Source organism: Musca vetustissima, unplaced genomic scaffold, assembly GCF_032173495.1.
Source record: "Musca vetustissima isolate MV318-11 ecotype Yass unplaced genomic scaffold, APGP_CSIRO_Mvet_v1 utg24363, whole genome shotgun sequence".
Classification (NCBI taxonomy): domain Eukaryota; kingdom Metazoa; phylum Arthropoda; class Insecta; order Diptera; family Muscidae; genus Musca; species Musca vetustissima.
In genome coordinates this window covers 195757-214055 of record NW_026884828.1, presented here as the reverse complement: position 1 = coordinate 214055, position 18299 = coordinate 195757, and the positions used below count along the sequence as shown (strand labels likewise).

Sequence of the window (18299 nt, the reverse complement as noted above, 5' to 3'; positions counted from 1 at the left end):
TACACTTCCCTATAAAGTGTCTGCCTTAGTTGGTCAAATTAATCCAAATAAGTCAAGGTTTGTATTTTCATTTGCCGACTAAGAGTGCAACAGTTGCGCGGCAATATAAACAAACATGTTCAAACGTGCCTTCAAAGTTGTACTACGACCTGTGGTTAAAAACAACTTTGTATTGTTGCCGGAAAGCTACTACAAGGTGGTGTCCACATATGTAAGTAATAGCGGCAAGTAACGAGATTAGACGTGACAACTGATAAGATTATTCAGATTATTCGATAAGATTAATAAAGTGAACCTTATTTTCCCACCGCTGCTAAGGACAATGGCTGTCTACAATTGCAATACGAAGGACGCACACACTACGTATCTTGGGCCCCTGAAGGCAGCAGTAAAGACAACGAAATTGCGATAAACGCAAGAGTTGCAAAAGAGATAGGTGAGTGGACTTTATAGCAGCTAATAATAAAATTGGCACTAATCGCATTATCGCATGTAGAAGCGAAGCAGAGCGTTTGTCTAAATATATTTTTATACATTAAGGTTTGCCTTGAACACAGTGGTTACGTGCAAGAATTAGTTCTACGAGATACATTGAAAATTTGTAAATTATCCAAAGCATAAAATAAATCCTTCGGGCGAAAATTTAAGACTTTTTCCTATGGACAGCTGGAACATTCGGTTAAGGTATACAATTTGTTTTCCTTTTTTATGTCGCTTTATGTCGTTTTATTTATTTATTTATTTATTATAGTATTAACATTGTAGTAAATACAATGCTAATAATAAAAGTATCTAGCATTGGCTACAATGGCCATCAGCTAAATCGGAATTCTTAATAATTTTATTAAATATACCTCTGTGTCATCGAGCTAAGTTCATATAGTCGGTACATGGGTGGAAAATAAGCATTTTTTCAATAGTTATACGCTTAAATTTGAATAAAAATGCTAAATAGGTACACTAAAGTTCTATTCATTTATAAAAAAATATTTTCGAATTTGTTTTCCATCGGGAAGTAAACAACTGGTCTGTTCCCATACTGTGAAAATCTACTACATTTTTGCTACGATAACGTTACTGAGGCAACATGGGTATCAATTTGAAGCGTTTTAAGTCGTGATTACAAAAACCCTATTCAAATTGAAATGAGATTCGATCACGTAGCCGGAGCGGCCACATGTCCATAGTAGAAAGTCTTAAATCCACGGCCGAAGGCCGGCTACCCTCAAACACTTTTCTAATTAAAAGGAGATTTGGTCGCGTAGTTAGCATCTGTCCATAGGATAAAGTCTTAAATCCCCGGCCGAAGGCCGGCTACTCTCAAAAAACCATATTGCTTATTCAAAATTAAAGAAGGGTCCCGCGGAATTTGGAGACCCCTATCTCAGAATATGTGAACTTATTTCATAAGAATAATATAAACTAGACTTGTTCCTATTAGATATTATAAACATGTTTAGATCTGCATTTCATCCCTTCCGATTAATTAGAGTCTCTATAAAATCAGAAAAAAAGTTTTTGTATGGGTTGTTGAGAATGTTTATAAGCAAGATGTATGTGGGTTACATTTATAGGAGTAGTCCATGTAAAGAAGGCTCATGGGCCATCGGGCTAGGTTCTCGCTTATGAAAATAAATTGAAATCCATGATCTTATATAATATTTATGGAATTTTTATTTTGATTTTTTTGTTAAATTTGTTTCAGGTCTTAATGAAAACGATTTCGTAAAATGCACCCTTGTCGTAGATGTGCCAATATTGCGAAATGTTTTTCTTACGCCAGTTTCGAGTAAGGATTGGGAGATAATCGTGAGTTAACACATATAACAAAATAGCAAACGTTTTAAATTAGATTTCCTTTTCAGGAGCTCAGTAGCGACCAAATCTCGGATAGTGTTTTAGAGCAGACGCGCATTGTCAATTCAAATCAAATTTTAATAGTTTGGGTAAATAAATCTATTCAAGTGGCGCTGACTGTTGGTAAGTATTACATAAAATAAACCCTTGAGGCTTTACAACCACTAAGAGTCCGATTATTATACTATTTTAACTTCCATGTTTAATCATATGATACTTTACATTTATATTTTACTGTAGATCGCTTGAAACCTAATCTTACTCATGGAAGAATTGACCATACGACGCAGCTGATTATATCGCCTGACGTGGCCCATAGCAACTCGAACGGAGAAGCCGAAGGTATATTGCGTAGTAAAACAACATCTAGTATTGTTAATGGCGATCATATGGACGGTTTCAAACAGCAACTGTCCAAATCGTCGACCAATAAACAAATGAAAAATAATCAGAACTTGGCTAAATCTAGCCGACTTGACAAAATGGAACGTTTGAAGAAAGACTTATGTCGAGAAGCGTGTAAATTTGTCGAGTTTAGAGTTATATCTGGTTCGTGGTCAAATGATTCACAAATATCAGATGTTTACGTTAACGGTGTTAACTGGCCAGCCAATATGGATCCCATGTCAATTTACTGTCTGCGTACAATTGAAGATCGAGAATACTACGTTCGTATACATTTAGTGAGTGCAAGCGAATTATTGCCAACCATTCATCCCACCATAGAAATTAGTGCAAATCTGATTAAAATTTTAAAATTGAAAGAATTGGAAAAAGTTGTTCTTAAGCCCAAACCTATGGTTGTCAACTTTGTGGAAAAAATAGAATTGTTCGCTCACAAGAAAACACATTATAAGGTCATTGAGAACGCTTTTAAACGTTTTGTAAGACAGAAGACTGAGACAAGCCCGCTTTTGCTCAACCAAAATGAGGTTGTGCGCCTAGAAGATGACCTTGTTGTGACCGTTGGAATTCTGCCAGAACACTTTCATTATTGCGCAGTCGATTCGCAATTTTTGAAGGAAAGTAAGATATATGCAGCTGATGTGGTGCGTAACGTTGATGAGATCCTATTTGCAAGTCCACCTGTAGTATCTCCACTCTTTTCGAAAGATATTATAAAGCTACGTGATTTTGATTTAAAACTTGAGGATCTGATAAGCGAATTGAGAAGTAATCTTTGTTTAGATTCCAAAAATTCGGTTTTAAGGCAGGCGAATATTCTTTTGACAGGTAGGCTGCATTGATGTTTAATTCAAAATAATTAAGTATTTGTGGTTTTTTAGGATCGTCTGGTGCTGGAAAGACGGTTCTGGTTGAGCGCATACTTAATGAGCTGGTTCGCAAACCTTTCTTCTGCCATTTTGAAATATTTAATTGTACTCGCAGTAAAGGACGAAAGGTATGTTTGCAAACATAATAAAACCATATGTATGTATATGTATTTCTAACATATTTTTCTGGTAAAAATAGGCCGAGTCCGTACAGAAAGATTTGCGTACAGTATTTACAACATGTTTACAAAATGCCCCTTCCATTGTGGTTTTGGAAAATCTAGATGTTCTGGCACACGCATCGAATGACCAGGCAACTCAAGACAGTGAATACTTCAATAGAATAGCCGACGTTGTCCATCAGCTTATTGCTCAATATACGACTCATCATCCGATTGCCGTTATAGCTACATCAAACGAAGTTCATTCGCTTAATAAACGTTTATACTCACCTCGAGGCCGCCACCTTTTCCAGACTATTGTAAATCTTCCGGGGTTGGAAAGGAACGATCGAGAAGTTGTACTCAAGGAACTTTGCAGCCATATTGAAACGGATAAACTTGATTTTGGGCGGTATGCCCTTCTAACGGAAGGCTACAACAAGGGCGATTTGGTACAATTTATCGAGCGAGCTATTTTTTATGCTTATAGATTAAGTAAGTATTTGACATATTCACTCCATACGTCAGACAGTAATACAGGGTATTACATTTACCAATACCAAATGTTTTAATCTTAAGTTAAACAACAGATCCAATATTAAATATAATAGTTTAACTGGGATAGGGAAGAGATAATAGACAGTGGTACGTTGATAATGGTCGATTATGTTGACGATTAGTGTTGAGATAGGTTGCTGACATTTTAAATAATGTTGTATTTTGTGTGCAGGCAGGTCAAGTTCGATAACCGGTTGCATTGGTCCACGTTTTGGCATAGTCCTCATATTTGGGTCTTATTCGGTACCAAATCTTCCCATCACGGCACGTTTTTATACCGAAATAGACGTATTTTGTACTTAAAATATTTGTCCAATTTTTAGAGTAGCGCCCACATAACGGTATCCTAAAATATCCGGATCTGTAGGATTTTGATATGGACTATAATTTGGTATGTTGGATTCCAATTGGGTACCAAATCTTCACGCAAAAAAAAATATATATATATATATATATATACAGTCGAATTCGGATAAGAGAACGCCGGTTTATCGAAAACCCGGTTAATTAAAACAAAACATTTTAAACTAATATTTCGGATGAATTTTCTAACACTTTACTTCGCATAAAAAAACCGGTTAATTGAAAATCTGTATAAGAGAAAGACCTTTTTTCTTGCAAAAACACAAATATATATGAAACGAGCACCGTTTATGAGAAAAATATCATTTTTGTAAGGGCGATGAAATTCATTAACATTTTTATGTGCAACCCTAAAATTATGATGTAAATTTATCCAACCACCCAAGCAAATGTCTACGAAAAATATGATTTATAAATTTTATGATTTTTCAGATATTGATTGAGAACTTCGTTTAAACGCAACGAGTTTCGCTTATCCGAAGTTCTTTTAAGAGAAACAAATTTTTTGAAATTAGGCGTTTTCGCTTAACCGAATTCGATTATATATATATATATGGGCAATATTGCCAATTTTTTAATATTCCATTTTCAAAAAATCAGCTTTTTTGTTTTTGTGGCACATCAATGATTTTTGGTACACATATAGAGAAAAATGTTCTGACTCCGAAACCGTTCGCGATCAAATTTTTGGTTGATGCGCGCAAAAGTTATCGAGGTTTTAATTTTGGGCATAAGAAAAAAATCTTAAAATTACGCCGTTTATTATATTGACCAAAAACGTTGATATATATCTTCCTCCGTAAAATAAGAATATGAATATATTATAATAATCACGATAAAGTTGCACATATTCGCGAAATATGAGACAAATAAAAAATATATAGCATATTACATCAATAATTTTAATATATTAATGACATACACACACCTAAAAAATAATTTAAAAATATCCACATAATCTAAACACCATGATGAATCAACTGATATCAAAATCACACAAGTCCGTGTAGCGGTTTCTAAATCAAAGCGACAACAAAACAAGATATTAAGGAAAATATTTGTTTTTGGTTGAAAAAATAATGTCATCAAATTTATTTTTTTAATTGTATACAAGAAATTTCAGAAAAAATGTTGGGGTTATTCTGCTATTTTACCCGAATTTCGCCGAAAAATTTACATATATAATAATAACCACTTTTTGTGTATAAGTATACGCCTTGCGGATTATATCAAGACCCTTCCCATAAATCTTAGAATTCTATAAATAGGAATAAATCTTAAAATAAAATAATATTATGAAATATACATTTTAAATTGCGTCTAAATCGCGTAATTCTCAAAATCATTTGATGCGCATGCGGTTTCCAGGAAGTACTGAAGTTTATCTTCCAATCCATATATATTTTGCGAAATTTCATTTGACGGTTAAGATGTGCCACACGTTGCATTGAAGTACCCAAAAAATCGTAAAACGCGAATGATTTCCGAAAACTCCATATGTCATTAACGCGCATCCGATTTCGGTGTGCACCCTAAAAAAATACATCGATATATACCGATTTCAATGTGGTCCATTAAGAACCATGGATGTGCCAGCTCACACTATTTTTGAGATAAATTGGGTACATCTCTCTTTCGGCTGAAGTTTTTAAAATTCTCTTTTCGAAAAAGATCAAAATCCGTATGAGGTCATTTATTGAAGCGGAAATGATCCCCAGAAAACGCAAATAAATCCGCGATATTTTCAAAAACATTTTTTGTCAAATTTCGTGTTTTTGGAAGGCCAGTTCCCGCCGTTCTAGTAGATGGATCTTCATGAAGAAGATTTTATATCATCCGAAATGTAAAAAACCTTATTGATCGCGGGTACCCATATCATTCAGTTGACAGATCTAAAAATTTGGCCCGAAAAATAGGTTTTTTAGAAATTTGATCGCACAAAATTTCCACTTTCGGATGAGTATTACTCTGAAGCTGTGCATACTACATACACAAAATACATATCAAATTACGCAGATTCGCGACTACAATAATCTTATAATCGATTTCTAGAAATTCATGTTCGCGTATTAAAGCTAGAAGTAAAATTAAAAAAACACTCAAAATCGAGCTTCAAAATGTCAGCATCATTTAAAGGTAGATGCAGTGAAAATTTTGAAAAATGATACATAAGGGGCGTAGTCCCCATTTTGTTGGCTTCTAGTTTTACTTTGACACGAAGACCGTGAAATGAGTGGCTTAGTCACAAATCGATAGAGAACATAAAAAAACTGGTTCGCCTCAACCTGTTTTTACACATTTTTTTACATTAAAGTAGACACAGCTTCCACCAAAATAAAGTTTGGAGGTCAATATCATGAACAGTTTGCAACGAGAGATCAATTAACCCAAAACTATTCACTTTTTTTCATATACTTAAGTAATTCCCGAGTTATAAAGGGGTGAACCTCCGCTTCAGCTATGTTAAAAAATTGGCAATATTGCCCATATATATGTATATATATACAAATTCTCAAGTAAATGGGACGTATATAAAAACAAATTCTCACGTATAGAGGCGTATAGAGGATTCGATCATTTCTCCGATTTTGTCCTGTGCGAGGTGAAACTTTAATATCAAGAATTCCTGAGCGAAATCTACGAAACCAAAATTACACATAATTGTCTGTTACAGTATAGGAGCCATAAACACCATTCACCATTTTAGCCGCTTGGCTTGCATTTTCGCCTTTGTCAAAGAAAAACTGTAAAATGTACCGAACTGAATACACCAAACAAAAAACAGCAAAATTATTTTTTTACTGCGAAATGTCACCGTTCAACGAGCATAAATCTGAAATTGTTTGAACGATACCTTACGTACCTACTTTTACAATTGTGAGCCAATTTGGCTCATGCAATGTTTTACCAGTTATTGGCTGTTTGCAGTGCATTGAAGTAATATATAATTTCGTCTTGGAATAAAAAAGAATGAATGATTACAAGAATTCCAATTGTGCGCCTTAATAGCAATTTTAGTTGCTAGAGGAGCATATAAGGTATCAAATTTAGTTTGTCATGCGATGTGAGATCAAATATTTTCTAAACGGTTTCCCCTTCTTGGAAAAGGGCGAATTACCGACCAATAAACATTTCCTTTGGCGAATTTGTAGTAACTAAGCTTGCAGTAAAACCAATTTGGGTTGATGCTATACGTGCACTTAGTTTAAATTTTGGTAAAAATAATAAAAATATTACTTTTCAAATATTGACCCTTTGTGGGGGAGGTACCAGAAGGAGCGGACCGAAAATCCCCAAATTCAATCATGATATAGATTTGGTAAAAATGTATAGTTGAGCTACGTTTGGATCAAAACGGATAACGCCTTTGCAGGATATTGTAAATTTATTTTCCAACAAAGTGTTGGTCTTTTGTGGGGGAGGTACCGGAAGGGGTTATCTGATATTCTTTATCGTCGAACATGATATATATTTAAAATATGTTTTCTATGAGCTCTATGATAATGAATATTTCATATAAATTAATTTGGAACCACTTTCTTCACAAAAAAATTAAATGTCTTTGCATAAGCCAAATTGGCTCACTTCCGCAAAACTAAGTATATACCATAATTAATAATTTTTAAACTTTTTTGGTAAAAACTTTGAAATATTTCTTTGGTACAAATGAACTACAAGACAAACAGTAATTAAAAATATTCTTAATGACTAAATAAAATTATTATTACGTAAATATAATACAATTAAAACATACACGAATATATTACAATTCCGTCCAATTTTGAACTTTCTTAGCGATTTTCATCTATCAATATAAATTTCTATTTTATGGTTTCGAAGGTAAAACACGTCCAATTCTTTTAAATGAACATTTGAAAAAATCTTTGGAAAACACAAATTCGTACTGCCTTAGAGGAATAGAGAGTCACCAGTCCACAGATCAAAATTCCGATATGGATGATACTTGTGATGAAAACAAGGTACACGGTTTGGAATCTGTAACATCCGTTCTAGAGGAAGTTCTAATGTGGCCATCGCGGGTGAGTTGTGTGGGGAGTAAAAGTATTTCTTTAACAAATTTCATTTAGTATCCAAAAATTTTCAATAAATCGCCATTACGAAACCAAGCTGGTGTTCTTCTGTATGGTCCTCCTGGCACTGGAAAAACGTTTTTAGTGTCGAAACTTGCTAAAATGTGGAACCTGCGTACTATATCTGTCAAGGGTCCAGAATTGTTAGCAAAATATATAGGACAAAGTGAGGAGAATGTTCGCAATTTATTCAATAGGTAAGTTAATTAATTTATACCATTTTGTATATTTTTGTCCTGGACGTTGAAAAACAGTAGTAGAAATAATTCTTTCATTGGACTTACTTTTTTATAGTGTTACAAATACATCTATATGTTAAAAGAGATATACGTAAAACTAATTCAAAATATTTCTACTTGGATAACTTTTCGAAGATGTAGTTTTCATTGTAGTTGAATATTTCTTCGGCGCATATTTATTATTAGATTACCGGTCATATATGTATATGTATTTAATTATGACATTAGGAATTGCATCACCGTGAATACTATACATACTAGCTTGACAGGATTGTGGGTGACCGTTTTTTATTTACCACATGATGATATCAAAATCCCCCTAAAACACCCAAACACATTTGCTGCAAGAGAGGTATAACTCAAAAAACGTGATTTTCGAGTTAATTATGCACGCTTGTTCTCTTTAAAAAACGCATTTTCTGCAAAATCGCTTCTTTTGAGTTATGCCTTTCTTGTAGCAAAGGAGCGATATTACTAGGTTTCTATGGTTTCAAGAACAAAATCAGAACTTGTTGATCGGTGATATTAAATAGTAAAAAGTATATATTAATTACTGGCATGGGAATGTTTACATTAAATAGTAGTGAAATAAAAGTCAATTTTATGGACCTGAATAATAATTGGAGAACATTAAACTAATTGTTATAAGTTAAAAATATATGTTATAAAATAAAAAATATATCCAAAGGTTGACGGAACAGTAATTGTATTGCCATTCTTTATAGGGCACGGAGTGCAAAGCCGTGTGTTCTATTCTTTGATGAATTTGATAGTTTAGCACCCAAACGTGGTCATGATTCTACTGGTGTAACTGACCGTGTTGTAAATCAGTTGTTAACCGAGCTAGATGGTGTTGAAGGATTACAGGGTGTAACGGTCATAGCTGCAACATCTCGCCCAGAACTATTGGACCCAGCGTTACTTCGTTCAGGCCGTATTGATCGATTGGTAGAATGTTCACTGCCGGACTTTTCTGCACGACTATCAATTTTTGAATCATTGTCTGCAACACTATGCCTCGATGAAACTGTGGATTTCGCCTATTTTGCCGAGAGATCCGAAAACTACAGTGGTGCTGATATACAGAGCATCCTAACGTCGGCTAACATGATCGCTGTAAAAGAAGCTATTGCTAATTTCGGACAAGAGGTATGTACTCCAATGTTTTTAAGTTTGTATAAAATTCTAACCACTGCATTAATACCGCCACGTTATGTCGCAAGTCGTTCCAATGTAAGAAAAATATGTACATTCTGTCGATACACATTAATTTTTAATCATCTGTCGTCGCTATAATATTTACTAGACGATTTGTGGTTTAAATTAATTTTAAAGAATTCATAAGGGCCATTTTCGTTATTGAGAATGCCTACCATAAATATATCTTAACTCGGCCAAAGATCAATAAGGATCTGATTGGAATCCGGCCATATTTAAATAAAGCAAGCATACAAGTAAATGCCAAAGTTCAGTCTGATTTAACAGTTCAGTCTGATTTTAACAGATTTGAGTCGCATTGCCAATATATTCACTTATGCCTCAGAATATTAGTTATTTACCTAAATGGTTTTTCATATTCTCCTCTGACTTAAAATAACACCAAATTTTGAATGCTATTGGTCAGTGTTTTCATTCTGGCTCAATGTTTCATTCTGGCTATCCAAAATTATGGACGTTGTAATATTTGTGGTTTAAATTTTATTTTAAGAATTCATTCTGGCTATCCAAAATTATGGACGTTGTAATATTTGTATACTTAGAGTATTTTGTATTGTAATTTCTTATCTCTATATTGTTAAAACATTTCTGTATTCGTAATGCTAATTGTCGCCAAATGAATTGTAATGTTGTTATGGCGCGGAATAAGAAGGCACACATTTTTGGTCTAAAATATTTCCTTTCAGGCATTCCTGAAATAAGTAATAACATTTATATATTTTGTACTTCAAATCGTCTATCTTCTCCAAGTTTAATAAAAATTTTTGTTAGATAAAATATTTTTGGGAAGTAGCATAACATTGTAGTTTGTTGATTTGGTACGTGACAAGACTACAAGCGTAGTTTTCAAATTATCCTTTCCAAATAACATTTGTATTGAGCTGGAGATTTAAAGTGAACAAATTTATGTGTGTACTCGCAAGCAAGGCATTCCACTGAATTATGTTTATCGCTGTCCTTTCGATGAGATTATCTTATTATGCGGGCAAAGTGATATCCATGCCGATAGTCACTGTGTTATCTCGAGTCTTGTTCGGATTAGAACATTTACACACCGAATTTATAAAACCAAAGGAAGAAATAAGTCACGTAACGGATATTTGTTATTGATATTCAGCGAGCGTACATGCAACACAAACAAAGAATCAAAACTGAACACTGAGCACAGAATAAAAGACAAGAAGACACGGGGAAACAATAAAGATCGCAGCGAAGACGACGGGTACCTGTTGGTTAGAGCGAAGCGATTGCAGAAAGTAAACAAACAAACATTGTAAAATGTGCATAAATTATGAAAAATCTGGGAATTACGTGTACTGATAAAGTGTGCATAGAAAATGGATAGTGCTAAGCGAAGCACCTAACTGCGGCTCCTGCATTTTTATTGGTTTTAGGATGTACATGTGTTGAGCATAAGCCGACTTTCTGTCCTATCTATCAGAACTGCCGTGTGCGTGTGTCTTGTTTGTGTTCTGTTCGTGGTAGTCACACAGGTAGTGCCTAATTCTTTAAGAGCCACAAAGGAATGGTGTATTCCTGGCCTTAAAGAATGTTTCTTGTTTCAGTGTGATTTGATTGGTCGCACAATCGGCAGCCAGTTTAAATATAGCATTGGTGACGATCGAGTCCGTGACGTCGCTTTTTAGCCCAAAGAGTCTTTCATTGATTATTGTCTTCTCTACGTTCGTATCACGGAACATGGGGGAAGTTAAAGTTTGAACAATACGATGTCGTTAGTCGCAAATGAGCACTTAGCTTGAAAGGTCTCGATCGGAAATATTTAAATTGTGGCTATGACGCGGTGACTAAATAAAGCTGAGCCTAACATATTTAACCAAAAAAAAAAAAAAAAAAAAAAAAAAACAAATTCGTTTAAAAACATAATAATAATAAATAAGTAATAACAGTACAACTTTTGAAACATAGTGTAGTGAAGAATTAAGTGCATAGTGAACTGATCGGATTTTGAGAGCAACGATCAAGAATAGCTTTGGGAAACAAACCAAAAACATCTTTCGACATCAGGTGTATACACCCTGTTTGATGGAATATATCTACGACGCGACGCACTAACGAAGCTCTGCAGACGTCGACGAATGTCTATTTTGGCGTAAACGCTGTTACTAAAATATCGATTTGGTGCTACAACGCTTCTCCAAACTCATTATGAAGGCAGTGCACACACCATTTTGAATAAAATTGTCGACTGCTGGCAACACAAATTATTAGAGAAGGAAGCCATTCCACATTAGCACTTGTGCCACTGAATACGAGGAATGTCGTCATTTTAACTACAACCAACCTCAAGAGCTACATTTTATTTTGAATTTTGTTAACCGTCCATCGGTTGGTCTAAGAACTACTGCGATTTTTATGATACAAAGATGATAAAAAGAGGCTGTACAAGTGCGACGCACTCTCTAGTTCTAATATTTGCTATAAGTATATGTGTTAATGTGAATATCGGTTCTGCAAAAAGCGTCGCCACAGACCGTCTACCTGTGTCCCCCGGATATGAAAAAAGTATTCGCTTGGTGCCCAACGTATCGCAGTTCGAAGAAGTGAATTTCAACCAATCTATTAATTTATTATGCCCTTTTGAGCAATATCAGTGGTACCACAACGATACATCTGTAACTACTGGTCGGAACCTGAATATTAAAGTTCTGGACGTAGAACAACAAGGCATCTACAGTTGTACGTCGACGATGAAAAACAGCTTAGGCAGAGTTTGGGCGAACGCAACCATATTTGTCTGTTTCACTTCCTGTAAACATGGCAACACATCGTCGGCGAATGCTAATGCCGAAAACATGCCCTACATCGACAGCTATCCGAAATTTGAAAATAACAAGTTCTTCGACAGTGTCATTAAACATAATGGGGACTTTGTTGCGTTCAGTTGTGTTCCCCAAGTGCCGACATCGGTGAACTTAACATGGTTGCTGAACAATAGGCCACTCGATGTTTATCACAAGTCGAAAGTCATTGTCAAGAAGTGGTCGCTTTCAATAGCACACTTAGAAACTTCGGATACGGGAACATATACATGCCAACTTTGCAACAAAATTGGGTGTGTTTACCGCTCAACGAATTTGAGGGTGGTAACGAAGCGACCTAAAGTTGTAGTCGGGGAACTTAAAAACCAATCTGTCCATATGGATCATAACGTTATTTTTGAGTGTGATGTAGTGTCAGATTCCGCACCGCAAATATTTTGGTTTAAGCACGACGCGCCTATAAATGTGTCAGTTAAACCGCTGGATGTGCTAAAGGAAAGGAATATGAGAAGGATGGTGACGCAAGTTGACAAACCACGCTTTCTCAGGCTTGGTAGTGTACAAGAAGAAGACGAAGGTTGGTATACATGTGTTGCCACAAATTCGCTAGATGCAGCAATGACAAGTGCCTTCTTAGATGTCGTATCTGACGCGTCCCAGAGTACTGACAGATCGGATGCAAGAAATGATAACTCGGAAGAAATCTTACATGAGTTTAATTCGCTGAACTTGGAACAGGCCGAGACTGACGAGTCCTCAGACCACGAACTTAAACCCGAAAACAAAACAACGAATGAGTCCGAAGAAAGTCCCCCTGTATTCAAAAACATAAACAAATTAATCCATCAACTGCACAAACCATCAGGAAGCTCTCTGCAACTGCTTTGCCCAGCCACTGGCAATCCGAGTCCAAATATAACATGGACCCTAAATGACACGGTTATAGAACGCCATATAGGAAAAGTCACATACAAGAAGTGGTCAATACAAATGGACGACGCTATAACGAAGGACTCTGGTGTGTACAAATGTCGGATATGCAATATCCACGGGTGCATAGAGCATTCAACTAAAATAACAATTTTTGACCGACTGCGCACAAGGCCTATAATTAGCGACAAGTTTCCACAAAATCAAACCGTCCTGGTGAATAGCAGTGCAACGCTGGAGTGCAGAGTTGTGTCTGATCTAGAGCCATTCATTTTCTGGCTTAAGTTTGCCAAGAAAAATGAATCCATTGAAGAGCTGGAGAAAATTGCTCAGAACTTTGACGTCCGACAGAGCACTAAGAAATCAAGTGACATAATAGTGCTTAACCGCGGTGCGGACGAGCCCAATATCCTGACTTTTCCAAATGTTACACATGACGACGAAGGTTGGTACTCCTGTGTTGCAGCCAGCGACCTTGGGCAGGCTGCGGCGAGCGCCTACTTAAAAGTTGTTGATACGCTACCGCTGCGGGACGGGTTGGCGCGTAGCCATCCCGCATGGATTACAACAGTTGGAGTTGTCGTTGTTTTGCTCTTTCTGCTCGGCACAGTTTTTATCATTTACGTCTTGCGAAATTTGAAACACGAAAAGCTTCTGAAGCAGAGAATCGAAACCGTCCACCAATGGACGAAGAAGGTGATAATTTACAAGCCTCCACCCTCGGATGGCAGTACGTGCGACTTGCAAATGCCCGTAATAAAAATCGAGAAACAACGCACGACATTCACAACGTCCACGAATTCAGATCCAACCCAAGGCTTCAACGAATATGAGTTTCCACTGGATTCGAATTGGGAAATACCACGTAGTCAATTGTCGTTGGGATCAACGCTGGGCGAGGGCGCCTTCGGACGTGTAGTCATGGCGCAGGCAAGTGGATTGACCCGTGCCCCCGCTAATAATAATGCAACTACAATTGTGGCTGTTAAAATGGTTAAGGAGGAGCACACGGACGCTGACATGGCAAGTTTGGTGCGCGAAATGGAAGTGATGAAGATGATCGGAAAGCATATAAATATCATCAATCTGTTGGGTTGCTGCAGTCAAAATGGACCTCTGTGGGTTATTGTTGAATTCGCCCCTCATGGAAATTTGAAAGACTTTCTGAAGAAGAATCGGCCAAATTCCGCATGGGGAAGTTGCAGTCTGAAAAGGGATAGCGACTATTTGGAGGAAAAGCCTGTATTGACGGAGAAGCAGCTGACGTCGTTTGCGTTTCAAATAGCACGTGGCATGGAATATCTAGCTTCAAGGCGCGTAAGTATTACTTTTGCATTCCAAATCACCGCTCACTTACGAAACCCTGTTACATTTTCAGTGTATTCATCGAGATTTGGCAGCGAGAAATGTTCTGGTCAGTGATGACTATGTAATGAAAATAGCTGATTTTGGCCTTGCTCGAGACATCCAAGATACTGACTACTACCGAAAAAACACCAATGGCCGATTGCCCATAAAATGGATGGCTCCCGAATCGCTGCAAGAGAAATTTTACGACTCCCAGTCTGACGTCTGGTCGTACGGTGTTCTATTGTGGGAAATTCTAACTTATGGTGAACAACCATACCCGAACATCATGTCAGCAGAAGAGTTATATAGCTATCTAATAACCGGGCAAAGGATGGAGAAGCCGCCACGTTGCTCTCTCAATATTTATATGCTGATGAGGCAGTGTTGGCACTTTGACTCCAATGCCAGGCCCACATTTTCAGAAATAGTAGAAAACTTGGACAAAATTCTTCAGTTGTCGGGTTCAACGCCAAATGAAGAATATTTGGATTTGTCAATGCCTATGCTCGAGACGCCGCCATCATCCAGTGATGATGAATCCGAAAGTGAAACATTCCTTGAATCGTCCGCAGCCAGATACGAATATACCTATAAATTTAAATGATTCGGGGTACAGCTATATATTATTACAACGATAATATGTTAAGATTTAGTTCCCCATAGACAATTTTCCATGGGTCCACAGACATAGGTGTAATGAATTTCGAAAATTTTCAACTCGGTGTCATGGATGAATGTTTTGTACTGCGGCATACCCAGATCGTTTCGGGAAATATTTCGACTGGCCACGTTACCGCTGGCGCATGTCGCTAAACCAAATATTACGATGATGTTACACTCATATTATGTATATTAGAATACTCACTACTTTACATTACATTACCCCAATAAGACTTTCAAGATACGAAATGACTATTGTTCTATTAATAAGGATCTTTAATTGTTGATTTATTTTAAGTTGTCATCATAAAAAATGTACCCTGGCGTATTGTTTGTTGACAATGCGGTTTTAGAATGTCTGTCATAGACTATATATGTTTGCAATGTAGAAATAATTTATTTTAATGTTAAGGTATAGACTGTCTAAGCAATAAATAATTGGAATAAAACTATTTGCGTGTTTATCGCAGATCTTTTCTATGTAACGGCGTTTTTTGCAATCGTCGTTCGAATGTGTTGCATATTATTGAGGTTCAACTGTCCCAACATGAACAATAGGGAATGGCCTACATTACACGGTGGTACAGGGTATTATGTCTTTGTGCATATGTAGGCAACTTGCAGTGGAAACATGATGGACCCACAGACACTTTTATACTGAAAAATTCTCCTGATTCGTTGGTGAATAACCCCTAATTTATATCGTACAAGAAATATGTAATGAATAGTTTTATCGATACTATCATCAGTCGACAAATTGAAATCTTAATATGTTAAATAAATCAATGGATATTGTTAAAAAAATTATTCACATCGATTCGCAGCAATAATGCGATAGTTTTTCATGGCAACAACAACCGTAATAAAAAAACACAAACATTTGGTTTTGCGATATGAACAAAAATCGGCTATTTCTACCCTCATTGCATGGTTTCCATAGCCAATGTTGTAAACTGTAGTGAACGTGTATTTGGTAGAATCGTTACAAATTTTAATAGCCCCGTCTTCAGATGAAGGCATGTTAGGCAGGTTATTTAGTTTTTAGCATCTCGAAATTCAGCATTCGGGGTAATCGCATGGATGTGTTAAAGTTTTTATCATAAGGGACGTTTACGACATGCACATGGAGTGGTTCATACAGTTTAAGATTATTAGATATTAACAAAATAATATAAGTGACATCATATATAGCTCCCATAATATCATTAAAATCTGTTTTAAATATAGAAAATCGCCGAAAAAGTCACCATTAAGCAGACACATCTTCTTGAGGCCTTTAACCAAACTAGACCTTCGCTCAATAAGTCTGACGTTGAACGATATCAGAAAACGTAAGTTCGTTACTTAATATTTAAAGGCAGCTTTTGCATACGTTTGCTTTTTGTTCTATTTTCAGCTATGCCAGATTTACTAACAAGGAAAGGTCTTCTCGAGATTATGTATCAAAACGTGCCACGTTGGCCTAAATCCATTTTTGTAGTAAATTTTCTAAGTTAGACAAAAAATTATTATTATTTTCAATAAAGTTGTTATGCTTCTGTTGACAGATTCATTTGAATGTTTAATCCTTTGCGTTTATGATTTGTATGCTTTTAAGCCTTCCCCAGATCCTTTCCCCACATCGTTTTTTTATTTAGTGGCCTAAAAGGTACTTCGCATGGTTCGATTCCAAGAGGATCTAATTCATTCACAATAACGTAAATGTTATTATAATTCGGCCGAAGTATTAAAGTCGTTTCTTTTCTCCAAACACAAGTTTGCGATTAAACTTGCTTCCCAAAACGTTTTATGTTTATTCTACTCATCGAATTCTTATTACAAATGGCCTTGTACAGGGTAAGTACAATATTGAAACGTCCACGCCGGCGTGTATCACAACACAGAATTGTCTCATCGGACGGCACGTGTCCATCATGTGGCTCGCATAAGATTGTACGTACTACCAAGAGGATCCTATCAATTAAAATGGATATAAATATTCCATTTACGTATGTATGTATATGTTTTGATAATCATTGTAATATAGATAGTTAATATTGTATTCTGAATTGCCAATTAACGTACTAAAGGATAATTCATTTTCACTTGTACCAAATCATGATATTCATTCATCTTATGTTCATCCTGTACTAGTTGTGTTTTCTATATCATATTCGTTTATACAACACATCCTACCAAATACTAATCACATCGAAATGTGTCTTGCCATTGAAATCTTATTAGTTTTGCATTTACTGCTACTCCGTTTTCTATTCCATTGATTGTCATTTTCGAGCATCGTACCGATATTAATCTGCAGTGCTTGCTGCATGTAATCATCTTTTGACATCATGCATCTCAATATACTCATATTACTTAATTGGGCGTAAAGAATTTTAAATGAAAAAATAATCATTCTCTATGCTGCTTAAGCATTTGCTGGGTGGTGGGTGTAAATAAAACTCATTTTCCATAAAGGATGCCATAGAAAATGCCTGGCTTCGTGGTAGAGACAGGCAACACCGCAGCAGTAGTCGGCAGAGGTTTTTTCGCTTTGGGCGGCTGAAACACAACGACGATGTGGAAATTTCAATTAACTCACATTCTCCATTATTCTGTGGGCTTTGGAATGTTCCAGTAACAAGTGTAGCGCTATTGTCACTTACCTACGGAGCCAACAAAAAGGTGAACATTATATTATCCGTTATGGATAATAGATTTTGGCTTGAAATTTGTGGGTGCATGGATGTTCGCAGAAATGCACGAATCAATGTTCTCATATATTGTTTTATTTGTCTAATGCGGTGATTGGATCTGTTAATGTTGCTTTCTTTATAGT

General features: G+C 36.1%; 2 protein-coding genes across 2 annotated transcripts; both read left to right on the top strand.

Moving 5' to 3' along the window:
• Positions 1–115: 115 nt before the first annotated feature.
• On the top strand, positions 116–16947 carry LOC133331858 (peroxisomal ATPase PEX1). The gene is made up of 12 exons (XM_061540242.1): positions 116–211; positions 319–436; positions 1706–1809; positions 1866–1980; positions 2098–3090; positions 3144–3259; positions 3331–3787; positions 8054–8253; positions 8302–8501; positions 9269–9692; positions 16709–16812; positions 16878–16947. The coding sequence occupies exons 1-12, from the start codon at positions 116–118 to the stop codon at positions 16945–16947; spliced, it is 2997 nt and encodes a 998-aa protein (XP_061396226.1).
• LOC133331868 (fibroblast growth factor receptor homolog 2) lies at positions 12470–15425 on the top strand. Its single transcript, XM_061540257.1, has 2 exons — positions 12470–14788; positions 14850–15425. Exons 1-2 carry the CDS (start codon positions 12470–12472, stop codon positions 15423–15425), a joined length of 2895 nt encoding a protein of 964 aa, XP_061396241.1.
• Positions 16948–18299: the final 1352 nt, after the last annotated feature.